This window comes from Achroia grisella, unplaced genomic scaffold (assembly GCF_030625045.1).
Source record: "Achroia grisella isolate CSIRO2021 unplaced genomic scaffold, CSIRO_AGI_Agris_v1 utg1240, whole genome shotgun sequence".
Classification (NCBI taxonomy): Eukaryota; Metazoa; Arthropoda; class Insecta; order Lepidoptera; family Pyralidae; genus Achroia; species Achroia grisella.
Window position 1 is genome coordinate 867,762 of NW_026712603.1, and position 25,725 is coordinate 893,486.

The following is a 25,725-nucleotide window of genomic DNA, read 5'->3' on the forward strand; positions in this document are numbered from 1 at the left end:
TAGATATTTATTTATTCTTTTGTATACAAAATTGTACACATGGTAGACTTAATGCCTGATCGCAGTTAACCTTCGCGCTGGTCAGAGATAATTGGACGGTTCAATTTAATATTAGACATTAAGATGTAATTACAGAAAAATAAAGAATAATACAATGTCGCTTATACAATTCAATATTTATAGATATTTTTATTATTGTGGCATAGATTGGCAGAAATATATACATATAAATCTGGGTGTTTTCTATATATAATATGTATTTAAAAAAATATTTATGTATTTGTATCAGTTATCTGGTACCCATAACACAAGCTAAGCTTAACTTGTGACTAGATAACGTTATGTGAATAGTAAAAAATACTATAGTGAAAAAAGCAATTGATATTTATCCAAATAATAATAATAATAATATCTCTGTACAATTCACACAGCGCCATCTAGTACCTACCAAGCTAAGCAAAGCATGTGTTATAGGTACTAGACAACTGATATAAATACATAGATACTTTTTTTGTAAATACATACATAATATACATAGAAAACCCACCCAGACCGGTACAAACAATCATACTTATGATATGACCGGTACAAATGTTAGTACCGTGCGAGGAATCAAACCCGCGACTATCGGGAGGTAAGCGGTGTGCTAAACAACTAGACCGCCGAAGCTGTGGTGCTCGTGTTTACATATATTAGTGTTAACTGTATATTCATATTAACATTACTACACCATAAAACGCTTACCACAATACCTGTTTGATACAATAAGACAAAAGACAATGCACTACCAGCGTTACCTACAAACCCATCCATCACAATCCATGCCTCGGTCGACGAACTGAACGCCCCGTGCGAAATTTGAGAAGCAAAACATTCTGCCACTAATGAGACTCGTAGTACAGTCGAAAAAAATGAAGTCTTTATTATATTTTTTATAAGTCGCGTCTCTTGACGGCAGGGGGCGGACAAAGTTATTTGTTCCGTTTGTCAAAGTCGTGGGGAACGGTTTTTGTGAGCGAACAAGCGTTTCATTCGCCACATTTTTTTATAGAACGCTATAAACACCGTTATCCGCATAGAATGTTTAATATAGGCCTATTTAAAAATATGAAACATCCATATTAAACTCAAATGTACTGAGTGTTCCTACTTAATATTGTCAAATACAAAAAAGTCTCTGTCTGTTGGTTACGACTAAAGAGTAAAGTTTAAGTTAAGTTTCAATTTTTTTATAATTTCTTTAGCAAACGTCATATAATTTATGTATTTATATTTTTACACCCTTACAGTGGAACGGAGAGAATATTTTGACACTGCTCATTATTTTTTCTCAAAGGTTTTTGTTTTGCTTCTTTTATTCTGTCATATCATTAACATTCAGTATTATAACTCGCTTCATATAACACTGGTATTGCAGATTCCTAACTCCTCAAGCAAACAGTTCATTACATTAGCTAGTCATGACTGGTAATACAGAACTTTCCTCGCTACCTATATGGCAATATTTTAGATATTGCTTTGTCACGTACCAACAGAATAAACCTATAATATGTAAAACGTACGTTATACCTCATATCGCCTAACAGTCCACATTCTTCGGTATTATATTTCATGCCATATGTTGTGAGACTTGGGTTAACTTCACACCGGTTCTTTACAGGACAATAGGCTTGTCTTCTAGCGAACTTCTTCCGAAATAGTTCGCAAACGAACTAGTTCGGAAGAAGTTCGCTCCCAAAAACGACGCGAACTAATTTGAAGATCTTTCGCTGCTTAGTCCGTTTGATAAAATTTAAAAAAAGAAACAAACACACCATTATCTATAGGTCTAGACGAGGTCGACCAGTATTCTACCTTTCTCAACTCGAGTCGGGAGCGAACACTTCTTAAGTGAGCTGCGAACTAAATTAACGACCCCAGTCGCAAACTATTATACGCAAGACTACAGGACAATTTAATATAATACTCTCAGAATGCGGCTTTACACCGGAAGGACAGTGACATCTGTTCGAAGAAATTTGATAACATGAACTTGTTACTGTTAAATTACGTAATAAATATTAAGCAAACATTATTCTTGAAGTATTAACGAATGTAACTTCGATAGCTATTACCCGCGACGTTGTTTTCTTTTTTAGATAAAATATAGCTGATATCGTCTACGTGATCCAATCTATTTATATTTCAAGTTTCATTAGCCGTTTCATCGTAAAAAGGTAACAAAAAGACATATTTACTTTTAAATTTATAGTATTAGTATAGATATCGCAATATGAAACAGTTATTTTATAGAATATAAAAACAGAATGGAATGGCAAATACTAACGTGCCACGGGTAAGAAACGGAACATCGTCTTCTATAGGTATACCTGTCCTACCCTTAACATTTATAAGAGTCTGTAATAGACCTATACAAGAGTAAAGATATTTTGAATTTAGATTTGGAAGCATGAACATTTGATTACATGGCATTACGTACATCACAAAAAAATCGCCCCGTAATCTTCTTTCATACATAAAAATTACGTGTCACGTTGTTTGACCACGATGTACTCCCTAAACTATTGAACCGATTACAAATTTGATTTGCATATTGTGTGCAATTTGATCAAACTTGAAAGATAGGATAGCTTACATCTCAATTTATAGGCGCAATATTATTATATTTAAGAACCTTAGCCACAACAACGCGTGGCTGGGGCTGCTAGTAAGTATATAAGTGCTCATTAAAAACAAGACTACTATTGTACTTGTAGTTTAACTCATGGTTTATAACAGATTTAAAGTACCCAAGTTTTCCATCTACAATATAGCATTTTACAGAACAATACTATGATGTCATGTAACAGTCGCCACCGTGACAAACAATAATGTGACATTGAAAAGTGCATCCAATTGCTATAATAATAGACAATCATCTTAAGTGGCAACATGCATAATTTCAGGTTTCCTTTAAATGATTTTTTATGAGATGATACATAAATTTGTTTTATTCATCTTTGTCATTTCAATATTGGTTATAAGGGCAGAGGAAGGCCGAAAAAGAAATGGATGTACCTACTGTGTGAAAGATGATATAGCCAGGGAATACATAACGAGATGACTGCGAACAGAGATGAATGAGAGACTAAAACAGATTACGCCGACCCCAAATGAATGGAATAAGGAAAAAGCAAATGATGATGCTTAACATATAATATACTATACGTAGATTGAAAGTATCCTGTAAATCTAAGTGTCCTGACTAGATAAAAAACACTAATAACACTATTATTGACAACGTGATTCCAAGCCTATCAATACCAAGAAAATCTTCAAACACTAATAGGAAAAATCAATAAACATACACGTAAAGAAAATACGATGAAAAACTTCATTTTCCAAGACACTAAAACAGTTTATGCTAACAAAACGAGCTGGCTACGTATTATACAAAGCGATTGAAATAAAACTTACTGCAAATTTGCAATCTGCATATCCAACCGGTACTGTCCTGACGACATTTTTGCACGTTTGATAACTCGCCATGGTTATGACTCATGCCTGATCTCTATCTATATATCGTGTTTTATAATATTATGTTCCTTTGTTACATTATATAAGAATACAACCTTCGCAGTCAGATTTGGTAGTGAAATTACAGGATAAGATATCCACAACACAAGCATTGCTTAGCTTGGGACTAGATGGCGCTGTGCGAATTGTCCTGGTTTATTATTTATCTTAGTCTTACAAAAATTTCAATGCTTGAGTGGTAATACGAGAGTCTCATGGTTACGTAATGTCCGTAGTGCTGTTCACGTATATAGGAGACTAGCTGACCCGTCTGCATCACACATACATGACATTTATCATTATATTTCGCCCAATTTACATAATAACTTTTAAAATTATAGCCTATGTGTTCTCATGAATAAGCTATATTACTCTAAAGTTTCATCACAATCCGTTCAGTAGTTTTTGCGTGAAAGAGTAACAAACATTTATTCACAAACTTTTGCGTTCATATTTTTAAGGTTAAAATAATTACTGCAAACCATTAGTTAGTGCCGTTAACTTGTTTGACATTCGAATTACATAAAAACAGTACTATAGTTATAGAAACATATACTCGAATATATTAAGTCGTAAAAGGTATGCATGTTAGTGCATTAGTGCAGTCACATGTAAACATTTCTGAAACACTATCACATTTGAAAATAGTTTTAAAATGTTCAGTTAAAAATGTCAGAACAGTTCCAACTGTCAATGATGTTAATATAACAAAGTGCTAAAGTTCATAAATATAGAATATATACTTTAAGCACTTAAATAGCCTCAATCGTTAAGTTAATAATTGTCCGAAAGTTAATAAGTTTCTATAAATACTATTTATAGTATTTATAAAACTTATTTCACTTTTTATATTGACATATATTGTGTTTAACTGAGTTGTTATCTTCATGTATTATCATATTAACTGAGTTTTGTTCCCTGAACAATCTTCCCACACTGAGCTTGCGTATTGCTGCAGATCACACGTCATCAAACTATAATGTTAATATTATTTCAATATATGAATCCATGAATTGTAAAAATTTATATAAATATAATATTGTGTCATTTGTAAGAATTAAAGTACATGTCGTATATATTATCTATCTATGTATATTAACTTCTAAACCAGCCAAGTCATGAATTGTGTTCTAATTAACAATTGCATCTATGCATTTTGTTATATGGAATACCCATCAAGTTAGTCACATAGTCAAGCCTATTACTTTTCCTCTATCATTCTGCCAACCACAGAGTAGTTTAATTTGATTATTTACATTATTACATCCTGTCGTTGCCATAGATATCTACAAGCTATAGATGTGACGTCAAAAACTGTGGTCATGATTGGTACCTGCACATTTTTACAGATAGATGATTTTTTTATTAATTAATAACGCGCTGAAAATTAGCACTGGAAACCATATTTATAGCTGTGTATGCTAGATAGATAGTATATAAATTATATCCTATTCTATAGTTAAGTCAAAATAACTATATTTTAGTAATAATAAAGCCTAGTGTCTTTAGAATAATAAGAAATTATACATAATACTACATTGTTTTTAAAATGAGCAATATTACATATTTACAAAATCTACCAAAAATGAATAATGAAGGTAGTTGGTGTGCCTCATAGATTACTAATATTCATAACTTGGTATGTATTTAGATAAAAAATACGTGATGTTCTCATAATGCAGTCTATCTTGACGTCTATTTATATAATATCTATAATATTTTATTAAGATCCGTTCAGCTGTTTAGAAGCAAACAGGTAAAAAATGAACTAACACATAAGCACACTTTTACATTTATAATATTGTAATGTTATTATAATATTCTAATGTTAGTATAGTTTCTTCTTTCTTATACTTATTATATGCCGCATGTGAAGATAATAAAAAAAAAAATCAACAATAATACGACATATCAGATCAGAATTCTAAATGGTTTCCTTGTATGTTCCGTTGCATTACTTGCAATTATGCATGGAATTTAAAAAATGGCGCCAACACATATATAGACGTATCTGTCTAATGAGATATAATAATGAATGTATATGGTAGAAAATCTTGTTTACTACACTATTTTATTGCTAGTAATTAGCAGTTGTTAGATAGAGCAGTTTCTTTCATTCTAACGGTTATAATTTTTTTTAACCCGTTAATTTTATAATTTAAGTAAATAAATAACCTTGAACAATTAACACAGAGCCATGTAGTCCCACGGTAAGCAGAGCTTGTGTTATGGATACTAGACAACTGATATAAATACTTAGATTTCTTTTGTAAATATAATAATATATAAAACTAGCTGTCCCGGCGAACGTTGTTTTGCCATATAAATTGCTATAAAAAAATAAGGATTGTATGTATTTTTGTATGTTGTATCACAAAAAAATAGAAGCTAAAAATTTTGTCTAAAAAATAAAAATAAAAAATTTAAGGGTGGACTACCCCTAACATTTAGGGGGATGAAAAATAGATGTTGGCCGATTCTCAGACCTACTCAATAAGCTCACAAAATTTCATGAGAATCGGTCAAGTCGTTTCGGAGGACTAAGGGAACGAAAACTGTGACACGAGAATTTTATATATAATATATATACATAGAAAACACCCAGACTGATACAAACAATCATATTCCTGAATGCAAATGCTGCACCGTCCGAACCCGCGATTCCCATTCCCCACCGCTTTACTTCCGATTCCCCATCGGAAGAAAAGCGATGTGCTAGACCGAGGCTGTCAGTTTGTTAGTTCTGTCATGATTTTATATCAATATTGTTTTATAAATGCAATGAAATGTCGGTTGTCGCCACTATCGTAAGAAAGTTGATCGAGGGCGCCACTGTATTACGCATCAGTAGCGCCATTTTCTTTCCGAGACTACCTTTCTGGAATAAATGTAGTGGAGATAATGGCAGTTGGAGGACACTTCAGAAGACATTTGGTGCGGAACGCTCGTAGGGTGAACAAGCAACCTTCATCCAGTAACAACTGTTAACTAAACGACAAAATTGTTAGTGTAATTTTTTAACATTACAATTGTCATTAATATTATCCTTTCACTATTATTCTTGGCTGAAATAAATCTCTTCTATGTACATAAGTCCTCTCATCTAGGTTGTCTGTAAGAGATTGCTTTTAGCGATAATACCGCCTTTTGTTATTTCTTTACTAATCACTGTATTTTCTTATATTTTCATCTGTGTACACAATAAAGAGTTTTTTTATTATAATGTTTTTCTACCTATGTTTAAACTGAATTTAATATTGCCACTGTATATTGAGTATATATTATTATACTATATACAAAAAATAGCAACGTTATTACTAATAGTTATTATAATTATAAAGTACAGAACAACAGTGCTAATCATCTTACTATCATGGTATTTAAGAGCCTACCGTATTAATCATTGTCTATATAATTATAGTATAAAATGATTGATTCATACCGTATTAGTATTATACTACACTGTTACATTTAAGCGCCAATGGATGATTGTTTTCATTAAAGGTTAGCTACCTGCTACTCTCCGTGACTTCGTTTAGGTGATGATGATTGATCAGAACAAAAAATAGATTATGTACTTACTTCTCTATCCGATCTATCTATATCTTCACGCGAGTATCCCTTTACAGGATCTCTATTTTAAAAATATACTATTGTTATAACTGTAAAGTTATATCTGCCTGTATTTTCACGACTATACGGCTATAATAGATGGTATTGTGATGACGGATACAGACGATTTTTAATTTAAAAAAAAAAACAGATGTAGATGCGGGTAACTAGTGCAATATATGCTAAATTTCAATATGAACACTTTAGCAATTAGGAAAGATAAAAAGTAACAAACAACCAAACTAATTAATTAGTGCCTTTATAATAGTACTAGGTATTGAGGAATATATCCAAGGTTCTAAAGTTTATTTTCTTTTAAAGGATCGCCATTTGAGAAATATCCGTCTTAGGTTGGACACAATCAAAAGATTAGATAACCGATTATTATTCTTCAGACCATGTGTCCAGCTACCTACTTAATCCATAGGTAGGTGAAGTATATATATTTTTTAACGTCATTCCTAGTGCGCAATTGATTTATTAAAAATTACTAGCTGACCCGCGCATCTTCGTCTGCATCACATTTCTTGACATTTATTTCACCCAATTTACATAATATCTTTTTAAATTTGCCTATGTGTAGTAGTACATGTAGCTTATACATAAGCTACATTACTGCAAAGTTGCATCGAAATCCGTTGAGTAGTTTTCGCGTGAAAGAGAAACATCCATCCATACTCACAAACTTTGGCGCTTATAATATTAGTAAGACGTGAAACGAACTTATTTTTCAGCATACATAATTTTTATATTTTCTCACGAATACTACGTACATTTTCGTAATAAACCTACATATTTATGGCATTATCGATTAGGAAGCTATAAAATACCGTCTCACTCTAATTGCTATTTTCCATCAACACTCGCAATGCAATAATATGTTAATTATATTGTACAGGATTTCTCACAATCGGGTCGCTGGCTGGCACGACAATTCCTTATTTTTAAATATTTATATTATAAATTTACATGAACATTCGTACATAGTTTTATTACGACATATATTTAATAATATACTGCTACTCTTTCATATTGCGCCTTTAATTACTACCATGGTTAGCTGCACAGACCCCAGCGCCCTATACACAGTCATGGGACACATATTATAGTAGCAATAATAATATTCTATTCTATACATTGCAAGTATGGACTCAATAACAACTTATAAAGTAACCTGTCTTGAGCTTCATGACGAAAGTCCCTAAATTATTAAAAAGAAATCAAAAGTAAATAGTTACAAGAAATGTTATATTTCTATATATTCGTTTGTTATCTGTTAAGTAAACCTATATATTTTTCACAAGAATTCAATTGCTGCAAATGCGGGGTTCGGGGAAACAAACTAAACTTTTCCCTACTACTATTGATTACTATAGACTTTTAAAACTTGAAAGTGGTCTGCGTACCTCAGTGCCACAGACAATCAGTCGCCAAGCAGATTGCTTTATAAGCCTGTATTTCGATTAAAACGTTAATCTTTTTATGTTAATACTAACTGTTCCCGCCACTTCGTCCACGTGGAATTTAACTTTATTTTTCTAAAATAAAAGTAGCCTAAGTTACTCCTTATTACATCATCTACCTACCAAAAAAAGTACTATCAAAATCGTTCCAGCCATTCAGAGATTAGCCGGAACAAACAGTCAAAAATTGTAAAAAATGTTATTTTGGTATATGTACCGTATTTATATTCATATGTATGTAACGTGTAAAAACGGTTATTTCAATATTACAAACAGACACTCCAATTTTATTTATATGTATAGACGACAGTGAAATTACAGGGTATCTTAGTCCTATGGAATGAGCATACAACACACGAGCATAACATCATGACCACTGTTATTACATCATGAATCTATTTACGTGGCTCTGTTCATATATATAGGCGACGGTCACCACTTATCGTCAGGTGGTCTGGACAGCTTGTCTGCCATTCCATTTACATAAAAAGAACACCCGACATTGATGCACAATAAACTGAATGGATGCATTGATGATCATGAAAGATAGAGCTGTAATCACATGAGTACATTTATATAATTGAATGAGTCATTGGTTGTCGCAGGCACGGAATCTGTCGTGTCAGTTGCAAGGACAAGGAAAACGGCCAAGAGGAAAAATTATGACTCAAATTAATGTTTTATTAAAACCTGATTACACTGCAATAGTCAAAGGTAAAGAGGTAAAGGCATACTTTACGCTTTATAATCAGGTTGAAATCATCGTAGTTATTGCCAACAAAGAGGAAAATATTGTACAATAGTTTAATTTTGTCATACTACAGAAAGATACATTAAGAAAGAAAAATGTTGATTGTCACCAGCATAGTTTTTTTTCTAGATGGTGTCACGTGGGTGGCAAACTTACCGCCTAACTGATAATAAATAGTTACCGTAGTCTATGGGCGCCTGATCACCATAGGTGTCAATTGCGCGTTGTTAGGGTCGGCAAAGAGAAACTTTAATATACTCTTCTTGAAAATTATACCAATAATAAAATAAAACAAATTTTAATTAACTCTAGCGACTATAAGGAGCGAAATATATTAATACTATATATTTTTCTCCTTATCTACCCGTTTAATGTTGTTAATATTATATTATTAACAACATTAGACCAGTCAGAACAATAAATTCGTGAATAGCCCATGTAGTCAAGCATTTATAAAACGCATCATAACAAAAGATTCTATTTTGTTCCCTCACATTCATATATGGTGCGACTTGTAACGGATTTACCAATGCATTTCCATACAAATGCAGTTAATACAATAGTCTACAACAATAAACTTCTCAATATGGTTAACGGTGTACACGATGAATTCCAATACGATGAACACCTGTGTACCAAGTCGGTGCAGCTAATATGTACTGTTCATACCAATTGACTACTACATACAATAAATGGCGATAAAGGAAACCAGGGAATTGTATTATTAATATATTACAAAGAAACACTACTAACTAGACCCAGGAAGGAAAACCGATAGGAACAATAGAAAGCAGTGACAATTTAGAATAGACTTTTGGTATTCGAAATAAGAAGCTTATAAAATAGATCATAGACTAAATAAATGGCCTGTATTCCACAATATTAATAAAACATTCCTGAACAATCCAGACAACGCCATCTATCCACAAGCAGAGATTATGTTATGGATACTAAACAACTGATACTTATATATTTTTGTAAATATATACATAATATACGTACACACATCCAGACTAATCCAAAGAATCGTATTCATGAATAAGTAATATAGTCATAATAAGTCCCAAGTTAAGCATACCAACTAACAACTGATACAAATACTTACTTTTTTTTTTGTAAATAATAAACATACAAAATATACCCAGATCTATATAACAAACAATCATACTAATGAAAACAATTGTTTGTACTGTGCGAGGAATCGAAAGCGAGACCATCTAAAGCACGACGGCGTGCTAAACTGATAGACTACTGAGGTCGTTGTACATTAAATACATAAGAATAATATTTATTTGTCAAGAATTATTGAGGTATATTTTGTACTAGCTACTCGCCCTTCGCCTGGGTGTACATCTTACTCTTGAATCATTCTATATATTAAAAAAAAAACGCTTCAAAATCCGTTGCGTAGTTTTAAAGATTTAAGCATACATAGGGACGGACAGACAGCGACAGCGATTTTGTTTTATACTATGTAATGACAATACGTCTCCATACTTCTGACTAACCTATTACCACCGCCAAGGAGCTTGGTTTGTAAAATGTATTTCGCTTTAAAGTGTAAGATATTATTTATTTGATTATAAAACATGTATTGACTACATAGAGTTTGTATATAGCAACGGATGAGGAGCATCTTGATGACGTAATGTCCGTGTTGCTTTTCATGTACTACATAATCAGAAAACAACCTAATGTTAACTGCACAATGAGAACGTATTCCACAATGACAATGACTGAAATGACGATGATTCTAAACACTTAATAATACTTTTCTCGAATTAACAACATCGTTTCCACGGCCGTAAAATTTAAAAACGTTATAATTAAAGTTATATCCAATTGTCGCTTGTGACATGTCCATATTAACTTTTCCACGCTCCGTAAAATCAACAATTGATCCCGTCGAAGGATGCTTTGAAAACAATGAGTGTTGCCATAGTTATATTTTCACAATGACATTGTTTTAGCATCGCGTTGATCTAATTGGTTAACCACGTGATATTGTAAATGAAGCAGCTCATCTGTGATTTTAATTATTATCAGCAAGTATTAAAGATTAATTTTGAATGACATCAACTTGCAGACTGCATCAAAAATGTTGTTAGATAAGAATATTCTATTAAGATTAGCTTTTTTTGTTATATGAAATCAAATCAAATGAAATCAAAGATAATTTATTTATGCAGGTAATTTTAGCCACTTATGAACGTTAAGTTAAGTATACAGATTCATTGAGCATAACTGGCAAGAAACTCGAGTGAATTGCTATAAAATGCCAATATAGCATTCCGTTGTTAGACTCTAAACATGTGTCATTACATTAATGAGAAACTAATAGGAATCCATTAATTTGTTATTATTATAATTGAATTTGCATAATGGTTCACTTAATAGAATATTTAGTTACATATTACTATGATATACATGTAAAAATATTTAAATATTTCCTAATTTAATATATTGAGACTTCATATCAGAATTTAGATTACGAAAACTAACATAGTAAGAGAACAAGCCAAGATTAAATACAGCTGATTACTATTTAAAATTACGGTCGAGTACTTTTTTTTATCTATGATCTATACAAATCAATGAAATACCATAATACATACAAATGCAGTACTTGTTTGTAATTACCAGATTTTCACTGAATACATTCGATAGTACATCTAAATATACCTAATCCTAATCTAAGGTACCTAAAATACAAGTTTCTACTTAGTTTAGGTACCAGGGAACAATTCAAATTGTAAATATTGGATGTAAAATAAAAATTATTATTATTATTATATACGGAACATACATAAAAAAAATTACTAAAATCTTGTCTGTCGGTCTGTTCTTTATAATCTCTAAAACAGCTGGCCGACTTTAACTTTACTTCAATAGCAGATAGCTAATGTTATGAGTAACTTAAGAGTAATTTTGTTTATTATGTAAACGAAGTTGAGTGACCTGCTGGTTATAGTATAGCCTTTCCGTTACACCATGTATATAAATTATTTTAAACGTGACACAGATTGAAAATACAAACTTAATTCAAATCAGATCATCGTCGTCTTTTAATTTAACTGAAAAGTTGTAAAATAATTTAGACACTCCTTTATGTATTTTGAGCATTATCCCATTTTTTTAGTTAACTAAAAATAAAAAGTTGTAATTTTATAATTTATATTGAATATTGAAGACCTCGGTGGTATAGCGGTCTAGCTCACCGCTTGTGTTCGATTCTTCGCACGGCACAAATATTTGTATTCATGATTGTTTCTATCGGTCTGAGTGTTTTCTATGTATAATATACTATATATGTATTTACGAAAAAAAAATCTATGTATTTGTATCAGTTATATGTTATAGGTACTAGACCCATAACACTAGCTTTAGATAGCTTAATTTAGGTCTAGATGGCGCTGTGCGAATTGTCCTGAGATTATTATTATTATATCTTCCTTTATCTATTTGGATCTGCATTCTCACATACATGGCGCGTGTGATCGGAAGCATGCATACCAACCTCTCGACTTATTGTTGTGACCACTTTCAAAATCACACGTATTTAACAATATCTCGTACCATTTCCGTGGAACTTAGCGATTAAGTAAAAAGTTCCATTGACGCTTATTACGATCACATTCCACGACTGGTACTAAGTAACAAAGTAATTACTTAACACGTTTAGTTATCAGCACCGGGTGTTGAACTGAGGAAATTGACGGACAACGCAATGCGCTTAATGAGACCAGCCCTATTTAAGGCAGAGTGTTTTAATTCTTTTTTTATATTTATACTAGCACTGTACCATGGTTTTCGTATTAAGTTAAAAATAGTAAAAAAAAACAAACAAACCCTTTCATAATTAGCTTTCTATGGATAGTCGTCAGTGTATGGCCATGAGAATCCTGCATGTTAATATGAAAATAATCTTTCAACTCGCTATTTCACCGGTTTTCGATATATAAATCAGCTCATAAAACATGCGTGAGTTATAAACGCAAATAGTAAAGTTATATTCCACAACCGCACTATTTACTATTTTTCAAATTTCGAACTGACCGCCGCGGTGCCAGCCAGTGGGCATAGCGCTGATTTAAAAAAGCAAAATGGCGGGAAAGTATCCAAATGAACAAAATATAAAATCATGATTTTTATTCTGTTTCCTCTCAAGTGTGTTGAAAAGTGTCGTACAACAGCCGAGTTTATATTAAACACACTCGGCTCTATTACGACTGAATTTCCGCCCCGTGTGTATAACCTTTATTATATATACTATAAAATGTAAATAAAATATAAAAATAAATAAATAAATCATTTTTCTTGTCTATAAAACCCGTTTTCTGCTAGATTTATATTACATTACACCCGTTTGATGAGCATCCTTTTAACCGTGAAACCTAAGTAGTGTGAGACTAGTCATCTTGGACTTAATAAAGTTTGCTCCGTTGATTTAACTTATAGTAGATAGCGCATATATCATATCGGGAAATATATTAAAAAAATACACATTCCTTACTTACTTTATATATATAAATATACAGGAGATATTCGTATAGTAAGTGCACGAATACGTGTGCATTTTGCATACGATTTTAGGATGACGTTATAATCTAGGAATGCTATTACCACAACAAATCTCGATGTAACGGTATAAGATATTTGAATATTAACAGTTGAATTTCCAATCGAGTCTAAATACGACTATTAACTTCAGTTTAGAAACTGATATCAGAACTTTTTATTTAGGTATTAGTTATTAACTGGTAGAGTTCAGGTGGTATTTTTTCTTTCTTCATTATTTTATTCTCAGAAGAAGCTTTTTGAAGCGGTTTTTTTTAATAGATAGACTGATTCAAGAGGAAGGTTTATATATATAATACATGTACACCTGTGCGAAGCCGTGGCGAGTAGCTAGTAAAAAAATAATTGTGGGATGTGATTAACGTTGTCTTGAAAAGGGGATAATCATTAGCGGTGGTATATCGGCGCTACAGTGGCAGATTGTCGTCGCCAATGCCTGACTAGTCAGAGACAATTTATATTTATATTATTTTTTCATATGTATGTTAGTCAAGTAAAAAAAAAAACTAAGTACATGAACAGCACATAGTCAATTTTTATGTGATGCGGTGGGTGGGGTTGTTAAGAAGGAGGAATAATTACATCATTATAGTTTTTATCATTAGTATTTATCATCACTACTACTTTAAGATTTTTTTAGTATAGGGGACAAATGAGCTTGTGGCTCACCCGATGGTAAGTCATACCGCCACCTCTCATGAGCATTCGTAATACCGGGGGAAAGGCAAGTGCGTTGCCGGTCTTTTAGAATCAATAAGTTCTTTACTTGAAGGTTTCAATATCGGTTCGGAAATACCATTGCTGGAAGATTATTCCACAATGTGGTTGTGTGTGGCAAAAAAGTACGATCAGTTTAGTAATTAAGAATAACAAACAGACAGACATGTTCGTATTAATGATATTAGTATAACTTACCCTTAACACAGTCCTTAATTCAACAAACGATATACTGTTTCGTGACATGGCAAATGTCCACATTCGCACACGTTAGTGTCAAATATGTTAAGTGCTAATGAGAAATAAGGGTATGTTTTAGATTAAACAAAATTTAATTTAGTTATTATTTACATTTAATGAAATAACATATTTTTATATAAAAATTAAGTGTGACGTTGTTTGTCCGTGATGGACTCCTGAACTACTGAATCGATTGCAAATTTGATTTGCACATTGTATGCAATTTGATCCAACTTGAAAAATAGGATAGCTTACATGTCAATTTATAGTCGCAATGTTATTTTATTCAAGATACGCCAAGCTCTAAATAAAGAATTTAAAAGAAGATGAGAAATACAGAGAAATTCTAAAGATATGATAAAGGCAAGTCTATGATATTGATGATGATTATTCGGTATCTTCACTATTTGATATTTCTTTCGCATTCACAATGAAGAAATCTGTTGTACTGCAATTTCTTTGAAATTATTTATTGGTTTATGGCAAATTTTACAAACCATTAAATAAATAAAGGTACGCAATAAAATGATAGAATAATCCTACTAAAATTTTGTGAAAGTTAGTATGTTTGTAACTTAATTAAGTTTGAACGGCTAAATGGATTCAAGTGGACGCAAAAATAATATTTTATACTGCCATGGTAGCAATATGGTATTTCTATAACACCATCAATATTATACCATTACATTGTTTTTAACCTGAATATATTCCAAACCTTCAGAAATACTTATGGAGCGGCTGATGACCAACTCCTGCCTGATGAATACCACTTTAGTCTAGCAACACTGACACCGGTAAGGGTTCGAACCTCGACTCAGGCCGTCATAATTCCCGTTTGAATTGAATTGGGATCGATCGGAGGAGTTTCAAATTCAAAATATCTTTATCATGTAGGTCTATTACAGACTCTTATGATATGTCAGTTCAGAATGATTTCGAGATTTGATGTTCGTGGAGTTACGAGTATATATAACGGATGCAATTTATCCCCAATTGAACCGTTAGCTTTTTTTTGTCATTGCAGGTACATAAAAACGGCAAATCTAAACAAGGCTTTACTTTTACATTGCGTAGAATACACAGGTGTGGTTCGTTATAACAGATTAAGCCTGTCCTTTGTGCTAGTGAACGTTGCCATGCATAAGTATATTTTTTTCAGTAAAAAAACCTATTGAAAATATTGTGCATTCTAGGATGTGTTAACAGAATCTCCAGATATTAAAATTAAAGTAGTTGCTGTACATATGTAAGTTTATTATACAATATTTTTAACTATGAACAATATATTATGTATTATATTATTAAAATATTAGATATAGAATAATTATAAACATTAATTGGATTTGTTTAATCATTTTTTCTTAATAGCTGTTATTATGTATTATAATGTTTGTATTACACCTTCGAATACATTCATTTTGATAAGAAATATCTCTATTTTAATTAATCATTAAAAATCGATTCCCTGTTAGAGAAGACATTGGATATCATTAACTAAACTATATTATAGATGGCTGAAGCAGAAAATAAAAGGAATTTAAGTATCTATTTGTCAGTGTTAAGTCCGCTTCATAAAATTCTATCTTTTATAATTAAAGACATAATACCTATAATACAAAAAACTTATTAAAGTGATTTAAAAAAAAATGACACTTGTGCATCTATTATCTATGGCCCATTCTCATAACCGGAAATATGGGTTAGCAGTTGACTATCTTTTTTTATCTCCCATGCGATAATCCTAAATAAATATACGAACAGGATTTCCATTCACTATTTTATTTTATGTGTCTTCATACTGAATTGTGATAAATATTTATACAAACGTTCCTACACTAATGAATCTATGATATTATACCATTCATTTCCATGTCAATACATTATCACCCGACTATTAGACATTCTTCTCACAAAAAAAGTATTTAGTTCATTAGTACTATTGAAGGGACTAGCGTTACCAAGCGTCCGGATAAAGGTGGATATAGTTAGTCTTTTTGATGGCGTGTTCGACCTACGGCTTGCTTGTCCGGCTTCTTGCATTATTTATTTTTACACTTTATTGCACAAGATACAGAAAAAAAGAAATTGTAAAACAAAAAAATCTTTCTATTCTTTAATTTAAAGTGGAAAAGTTTTGTTGTGTATAGATTGCTTTTTTAATTTCGTTTCCTTTAAAAGTAGCAGCCAGTAAATGAGACTTACTTGCGCAATTGTCTTTCGTTAGAATTTATAAAATATATGGTAATGACCAAAAAGTTTCATTTTACATAAAAATTTTTTGTCGTACCTATTGATGCTAGACACAAAATCATCAATAATGTATGTCTTTTTTTTTTTTAAGGATGTTAATGGAATGGTCCTGCGCTAACGGTTTTGGCCCAAATGTCAGGTCGGCCCATCACAAATTCACGATGGTTTCCAGGGGGAACCGCGTGGAGGTCAACCTGACATGGTACATTGCTAGTAATGGGTTATAAAGTCCAACAATCCCCTTTCCCCCTAATGTAGGGTGTCCGGCCTTTTATCCCAAATGTCCGGTCAAAATGGCTGGTCTCTCCGGCTATTAGGTTTGGCGACCTGGCATCCGTAGTAGGGACTGGTCTGCTCTGATAACGGTGACTGATTTACTGTGCTCCTCAAGTAACTATTGTATTTATTTACTTTTTGTTAATCTTGCTATTTGGCAGTTTGTTTTCACACAAAATATTACTACAATGCCAAATAACATTTATTTAAATAAGCAACTAGCTTTCCTTTCTCAAAGTTTCTTTTCCGTTCTTCTGATGAGTCTGCTTTCCGAATGAGTGTGTATCAAAAAAATATGACTATTCAAAAGTAGTAGCGATACATTATATCCTTACTCCGCCACACGTCCACAGCGTGATACTAGGTAACGTGCGAAGAAACTAATCCGCGACCATCGGAAGTAAATCAGCTCAACCTCTAGATCGCCGAGGACGGCCTCGCTCATGTTTAGGCATACATGTTTACGGAAACATTTATGTTTGCTGAAACACCGTGAGTCTGCGGATCATATGTAAAAAATAATACTATAAATTCAGTAATTTGAGCATTCATTCTGACATACTATTCCCTTAATTTCGACATTAGAGAACTTAAATTCTGTACTGAACTTATTATTCACATTAACTAAGAAAGAAATTTACTTTTGATTATATTTAAAAAAACTACACGTTTTAAAAGGAGTTCCCAATCGATTTAACCTCACGACTTCTGAATGAGACGGAAGATTCGTATAATCTATCATTAAGAAAGAGACAGACAATGTTGTACTCATCGTGTAAATATTTTAATAAGCTTTATTGGCTACCAGAACGGATTACGTAAATTATAAAATTATATATGGATAAAACATAATATTTTTTCTGATAATAAAATTTTAAGATGCAAGGTGCCTTCGTGAATGATAGTCATAATTGTAAGTAATATAATATTTATTTTAACAATAGTATCAATTTCAACACTTGTAATAAGAATAAAGGAAAATCTTAAAGAAATATAGTTGAAAGTAACTCTAATCCTGTGACTTTGTACCAACGGTATTCGGATCAACAATAGCTGATAATATTGTTTGTAAAATGTTTACAATTAAATAAGCACTAAATAAATAATATCTCAGGACAATTCACGACTTAAAATTTAAATTAATTATGGTCGAATTTCGATCATTGGGCGAACACTAGTATATATAAATGTAACAAGAACGTGTAGTTATTTAATAACAAAAATCTATACATATGTATATGCTCAACACAAAGGACTCACAAACCAAATAGAAATCTGTTATGTTTGGAGAAAATATCATATAGCATACATACATTAAAAATCGTAACGACAACCTCTTTTCGGCAATCGGTTAAAAAGCGTCTACTGCATAAGCTACATTACGTATTCGTTTGTAATTTAGAGTTGTTTACCAAGAATTTTACAACGTGTAACACAAGTCTTGGCAAAAGGCGAAATCGATACTATGAAGAAGTTATGTTAATGCACTTGCTTCGTATCCACTTCCTGGGGGGAGGTCGGTGTCGCTATCCGATCCCACAAAATATAAATATAGAACTTGCTACTTAAGGCGAAGTATTAAAGACTATTTTATATTACACAAAAAATATCTTTAACCGATTTCAAAAAGATGATTCAATTAGACTCAACTTTTTTATTAATTCTGAATTGACTAATATTAACAATGCAATGTGTCTGTCTGTCTATCCGCGTGTTAGTTTTTCAAGATTAAATGGCTATTATATCTAAAAGGAGCTGATGCAACAGCTATTTATTATTATTATACATTACACTAATATTTTTACTTCAATAAAGTTGATAATTTTATAATAATGATAAAATAATACATTGTTATGTACTTGACGTAGGCACATAGCAAGAATACCGATAAAAGTCAAGGAGAAAAATAATAATAATAATTTATTTGTGACTGATTTTGCGTACTTTATATGATGTTATGGAAAAATTGGTCCTTAAAAACCTGCTTAAAAGCAAGATGGCTTGTAATAAAAGAACCTTAACGAAAACAATGGAAAGTTAGGGCGTCACCCATGGAAATAGGTCACCGGTAACATTTTGTGAGTGGTAGCAACAAACAAAACGCAACCTGGAACGGCGGGGAACCACGAAATGTATTACAATATCAGTAATGGGACTAAACAGATAGTGTTGTAGATTATTTTTTAAATACGGAATTATATAAAATAAATACTATAATAAAGACTTAAAAAAAACGCATGCAGACTAAAAGGCACTGAAAAAATACCCCTGAAAGAAAAGGTGATGTATTAAAAATATTTATATACCTAATTGATTATATAAATATTTATAATACAGCACTTACAAATTTATTAATAAACTAATTGTCAACCGCGACTTCGTCTGCGTGGAATAAAATAACCATAATTATTAAAATAAAAGTAGTTCAAGTTACTCCTTACAACGTTAGCTATCTGTGAGACAAAGTCCTGACATATTTGGTTCAGCCGACTTACTATACCGAATAGTTATTATGAAACGAGAATAACTAACCCGATCAGAATAATAAATAAAAACTCAATTCATTCATTCACATTAGTTCTAATTTTATTTTTAAATACCCAATATACTATACTAATATATATAATGGTTTTTTCTATACACCCAGACCAAAAAAACAATTCACATGGCATGCGAGAATCAAATCCGCCACCCTCGAAAGTAATGCAGTAGCCTAAACCATTTTATCACCGGGAGCCTCAAAATGAATATACAACGTAATACCAAATGGTATACATTGGTGTTACATTCCACGACATGAAACATACATCTGAAGCATTCTGTAGTTATTTAGTTCAAGGGCTACCGTAATATTTGTTTACTGCCTCCTACCCACTGTACTACAGTATTTTGCAATCGAGTTGATTGATTTCATTCGTATTTAAATATATACGTTGTTTTTAAACGAATTTGGTGGTCTTGGGAGAATCCATTAAAAATATTTTTTCCTTGTAATGATAGACAGATTAATTCGTTCATAATATCCCATTAGTATTAGTACTATCCTTACTTGTATGCTCTGTGCTCTTATGCCCGCAATGTGCCAGGATTTTTATAAACAAAATTGGCTACTTAAGCCTACGTCAACATCAAAACCGTAGTTGTAAACAGTTGCCGTGGCCGAAATCGGTCGGGATTATATCAACATCATCATCCTTACTTGAGTCACTATTACTTCTCCATACAATCTTTCATAATATTTATAAGTATGTTGTATTAATCCACAATTTATAGATCGAAACAGTTAACCCAAGACAGACTGTAAAAAAACTCGTCTGGATGAGTAGGTACCTCAGTCTCACTTATTTCAGCCGCCAAGTAGCTTGTTTTATAGGCTGTATTTCGATCGAGTTCGGCATAACATCTTAGTTCTCTGGAATGGCAACGAATGGGTGGTATCACGAAGGAAACGACAACGTAATGTTCATAGTGCTATTCATGTACAGGAATATATGTAGATATACGGCAATATGATATTTATGATGGTTCATTATAACTCAAATTTTAATTAAATATACACAAAGATGTAGAACTTATAAATGAATAGCAAAATATTACCAATAACCATTATGATGAAGTCAATTCAAATACATTACGACGTTGCACAACGGACAAGAGGTACCACAAAAAGGAACCATAAATAACAGTGCAATACCGTCCTGTTTCTAATACTACTAGCACGTTCTACTTTCACACTAGTTTTTTGTACTCACTGGATGGTCGGAACTTGGAGACGTCTGCGCCACATTTCTCCCTGTTGTATGACATTTTCTTGCACATGTTCCATGGTCCGAAGTAGCCTTGCTCGTAGCTAGGGTTTACCACTGCGAACAAAGGAAAAATAACGTTAATACAATTTGTTAAGATCTAAAGTAACATTATGAAATTTGCAGAATCAAAAAGTATAAAAATTACGTAGTAGCAATGATTGATAGTAAAAATATTTATTACTAGCTGACCCGTGCAACTTCGTCTGTATTACACATACTTAACATTTATCATTATATTTGGCCCAATTTACATACTGTCTTATTAAATTGTAGCCTATTTGTTATTCTGATCTAAAAGCTATATTCTTGTAATATTTCATCAAAATTAGTTTAGTAGGTTTTACGTGAAAGAGCAACAAACACAAACTTTCGCGTTTATGATTAAGATGTAACATCACGTTACAGCGTTGTGACATAGTGATTTACTATAGGAATCTGGCCGACACCAAAAAAAAACAATTTCTAATGACTGTATATGAGATGACGGTGTATGAGACACCTATAATGTCACCCTACAAATTGAAACATAGCTTATAAAGCAAGCTACTTTGGGGCTGAAATATGTACAGTCGTCTGTACATACAGTACCCCACGGACATGACTTAGTAAGTACAAATTGCGTCTTTAAAACTTGTTTTTCGAGTATGAAAATAACAATGGAAATTATGTTAGATACATAAATACACCCGCCCTCCCTTCCCCCGTACTTCAGATGTTGCGTATAAATACATAATACATACATTGACACAATATTTGAATTGGATGAGCAACACAAGTGTGACCTTAGAGTAACTTGTGACACACTTATTTGGGCATGACAATATGATAGTAAACTTGTTTGACTATAGGTGCTGTAACACTTGTACCTCCGACTATTTGTGTTGTTACAACCTAAATTTTACAATTCAAGTATTTAATAATCGACTAAGATTACGTATTAGTTAATTTAAGTTATTCGTTAGTGAACCGATTTGATTTGGGCCGAATATGTCGGCCCATAAAAGATTTATTTACCATCTATCCACTACTTTTCAGTTTACCCGTGATCATGGCGGTTGAAACACTGCCGAAATATCGGGAACTCAATAAAAATAAAACGTGGTAAAATCCCGTGATTTACTAATTATACTTATTAGTGAAAACCGCACCCAAATCGGTTAAGTCACTTCTATCATTAACGCGCATAAAAGGACAAAAATTTTAAAATCCTTGTTATAGGTTTTATTATGTTGATAAAGTTACTCAATATATGTACTCATAGAAAATTAGTATAGTTATTAGAAGTCGCGGACTTCGTCTCCATGGAATTTACCTTACTATTTATTAAAATAAATAAAATTTCTAAATAGAAGTAGTCTAAGTTACTCCTTTAGCTATCTATTATCTATCTTCAAGTGATAGCCCCTTCAAATTGCATTGCAGTTGCAATTACAAACAGACACTTTAATTTCGTTTATTTGAATATATATATATAATTAAAGTTCAAAGGGGACCTTCGCCTTTTCAACTTACAAAAGGGTCGTACTAAATTAACTGTTATTAATTAAATAATGAATTTATCCTCGCTTCCTCCTAAATATAGACTGTTGGTAATGAGTTGATATAAGTTTGAATTAATCATTTGATTACACTGTAAAGAGAGAGCTAAACTGCATAATCTCGGACACTCCATTCAATGTATGTAGGGCAACGTTAATAGACTTTTATTGTTGGCCATACAAATCCGTCGCACTCATGAATACTGGATATTTTTCAATATACGTAACTCAGAGCGGCCATTGTCTAAATAAATGTATACAATACTCGAACCATTACATTAAAAAGTTTATATTCCCTGCAATTATTAAAAAAATGCACTTTCACGACTATAATAATATGTAAGGCTGATCAGTGATATTGTCAAATGTAGATATTGTATGGAATGCATCAAAGTTCTAATGCAAACTGAGATGGAGAGACCTACCGGCGTTCTAGGATTTGGTATTTCTATTACCGAAGTATTAGTTAGAAATATATTTTAAGTAAACCATTTTTGTTTTAAATTTATTTTGATCCAAGTTTACAGCGCCGCCCATGAGCAGGTGTAATACCAGGGGAATTGCAAGTGACTTGCCGGCCATTTAAGCTCTAGGGAGTTTAAAGACCTTAGCGATTGCTGGGAGGTGATTATATGAGTAGCACCAATCTCATCCAATACCACATGTGCCCTAGAAACTAGTCCAAATTTAGTCCATGACACCAGTACAGGATGACAAAATGGACATGAGGCCAGGTCAGTTAGTCCATCGTAACAAATTCACCATGAATTTATCATGATGGTCTCCAGGAGGGAACCGCCTGGAGGTTAACCTGTCAAGGGGTCATCAGTCCACTTTAATAACAATCCCCTTTCCTCCCCATAATCCCCATTGTTATTCAAGGCTTTCGGCACTTGGAAGTCGTGGCTTAAGTTGACCTCAACGCCCTGCAAACCAATGCAAATATGGGAAAACTCGGGTTAGTGGTATGCAGTTTATAAGAAGTATATTAAGCACCAAGGTTTCACTATAGGTACAGGAAGGTCGTGGAAGCGTTAAGAGAAGAGAGGGCTCGGTCACGACTTCCTGACGTTCTAATTGAATTCGTAATGTATTGCGAATTGGTCGCTAATTGCAACACAGCAAATCGCCGGTTTAAAATATTTAGCGGCAGATTTAGTAACTCAATGTACATATTGTTACGAATTCATGTTTAGATATTTAATATTTTCAAAAACATGCTCACTCTAATTTAAATGTAAGTACAGGATAAAGAATATAAAGAACCTCTCATATTTCTCTTTCTCTCAACCATGCTCGTTTGTATTCTAAGTACATATAGTTTGTTCACTTATAGAATAATATTAACACATTCATTAAAATAAAAAAAAAAACCAAAAAAGCTATTTAAAATATTACTGTGTTGTCACTATTTCCCAATTACGAAAATAGTTCGAAAAGGACCAAACTTAAATTGTTTTTTTATGAAACGCAAAAAGGAAGAAAGCCGATTTGATGGTTAATGGTAACTGTCATCTATATAGATGAAAAGTTTTGCCATTTCGGAAGGCTAAGATGTCATGCCTGCGTACCCTGTTTTTTTAATACTTTATAAGGATAAACCTTCAATGGGAACTCATCTAGCAGCCTACTTTACTATAAGTAAAGTAAGCTGCTTGGCGGCTGAAATAGATACGACAGAAGAAAGAGAAACCCACGCAGACAATTTTGTACAAAGTCTAATTAAGTCAAAATAAGTTTATTACAAATTTATTTTGATGTTTTTTTAATAAACGTTTGAGTTTATATATTTTTATGTTTTTATTAATAAGGTTTCGTCTATAAGAATATGCAGTTAAAATATTAGTAGGTAACTCCCACAGTCCTGTCCATGTGCATTTAATTCCCGTTGTCACTGCATTGCAAAAGTGGGAAATTTCGTAATTAATTAGTCATCCACATTAAGAAGTAAATGAAATGATGATAGATCAATGGAACTTTAAGTAGTTGTCGTTGACCGAGATTTAACACGAATATCTGTTCATCGTGTTCCAACTAATCATATGATTAAATATGTAAAGATGTTTGACGTGGGAGTAATGTATGGTAAGACGTGTTTGTATATCAATATATTCAGGTGCAAAGGTAATAAGTATCGTTAACAAGTAATTATACAACTTAAGGTGTAGTAATTAGAACATATTTTGCGGAATCTATAAATACTAATGACTAAATATATGGTTGTCTCATAACCGTAAATAGAGGACTAAACTGAACGGCATTTATTAATTTATTTTCATATATTGGATAATTTTAATACATTTTTATACTTTATAAAGACATAGTTGATAGAAAACAGACAGACCAATAAAAATAATCATCATCCATACAAATGTTTGTATCGTTGAACGCTCAACGGTTGGAAGTAAGGCTTTGAAGGTAGGTACGTTTAACATATTATTTAATAGCATAATTTGGAAGCCTAGTGTCGACTGTTCGGCGGCCAAATTATTAGGCATCCAAACTATATACGTGCTTTATTCATTACCTGACGATGCCGCATTCAAGAGCGTAACACGTGTCGCAAATAGTCACAATATAGTTGTAGATGCTGAATATTTGCAGTTTTACAAATGCTAGTGTTAGGGGAATTAAACAAAATAATATAAATCCGTTAAATGCTGAAATTGACTCCCACAAAATAACAACTAATTTGAAAAAACATGTACAAGATCTTAGTCCACGGGGCATATGGTGAAGTGTTGTCGAGGTGCTGTTCATGTATACAGGCAATAGCTGCCATTTCTGTCAATCAAATGAGACATATTCGTCATTGCCATTTTAGTAAAAAAAATAGATTATTAAGGCGGTTAATGTTTAAAACAGGTCTCGTTTTAAACATTTGGTTACTTCGATTGCCATTTTCTGAGAACAAAACTAGCAGATGCGTTATTCCA

The 25,725-nt window shown here is 32.3% G+C and overlaps 1 protein-coding gene across 2 annotated transcripts in view; it reads right to left on the bottom strand.

Annotated features, from left to right (window-relative positions):
• Positions 1-25,725, bottom strand: part of LOC131854581 (uncharacterized) — a 51,435-nt gene that overhangs the window by 10,064 nt on the left and 15,646 nt on the right. For both annotated transcript variants that reach the window (XM_059205700.1, XM_059205699.1), the window contains one exon: positions 21,195-21,305. In XM_059205700.1, coding sequence (XP_059061683.1) covers positions 21,195-21,305 — 111 coding nt within the window. The remainder of the gene's footprint in view (positions 1-21,194; positions 21,306-25,725) is intronic.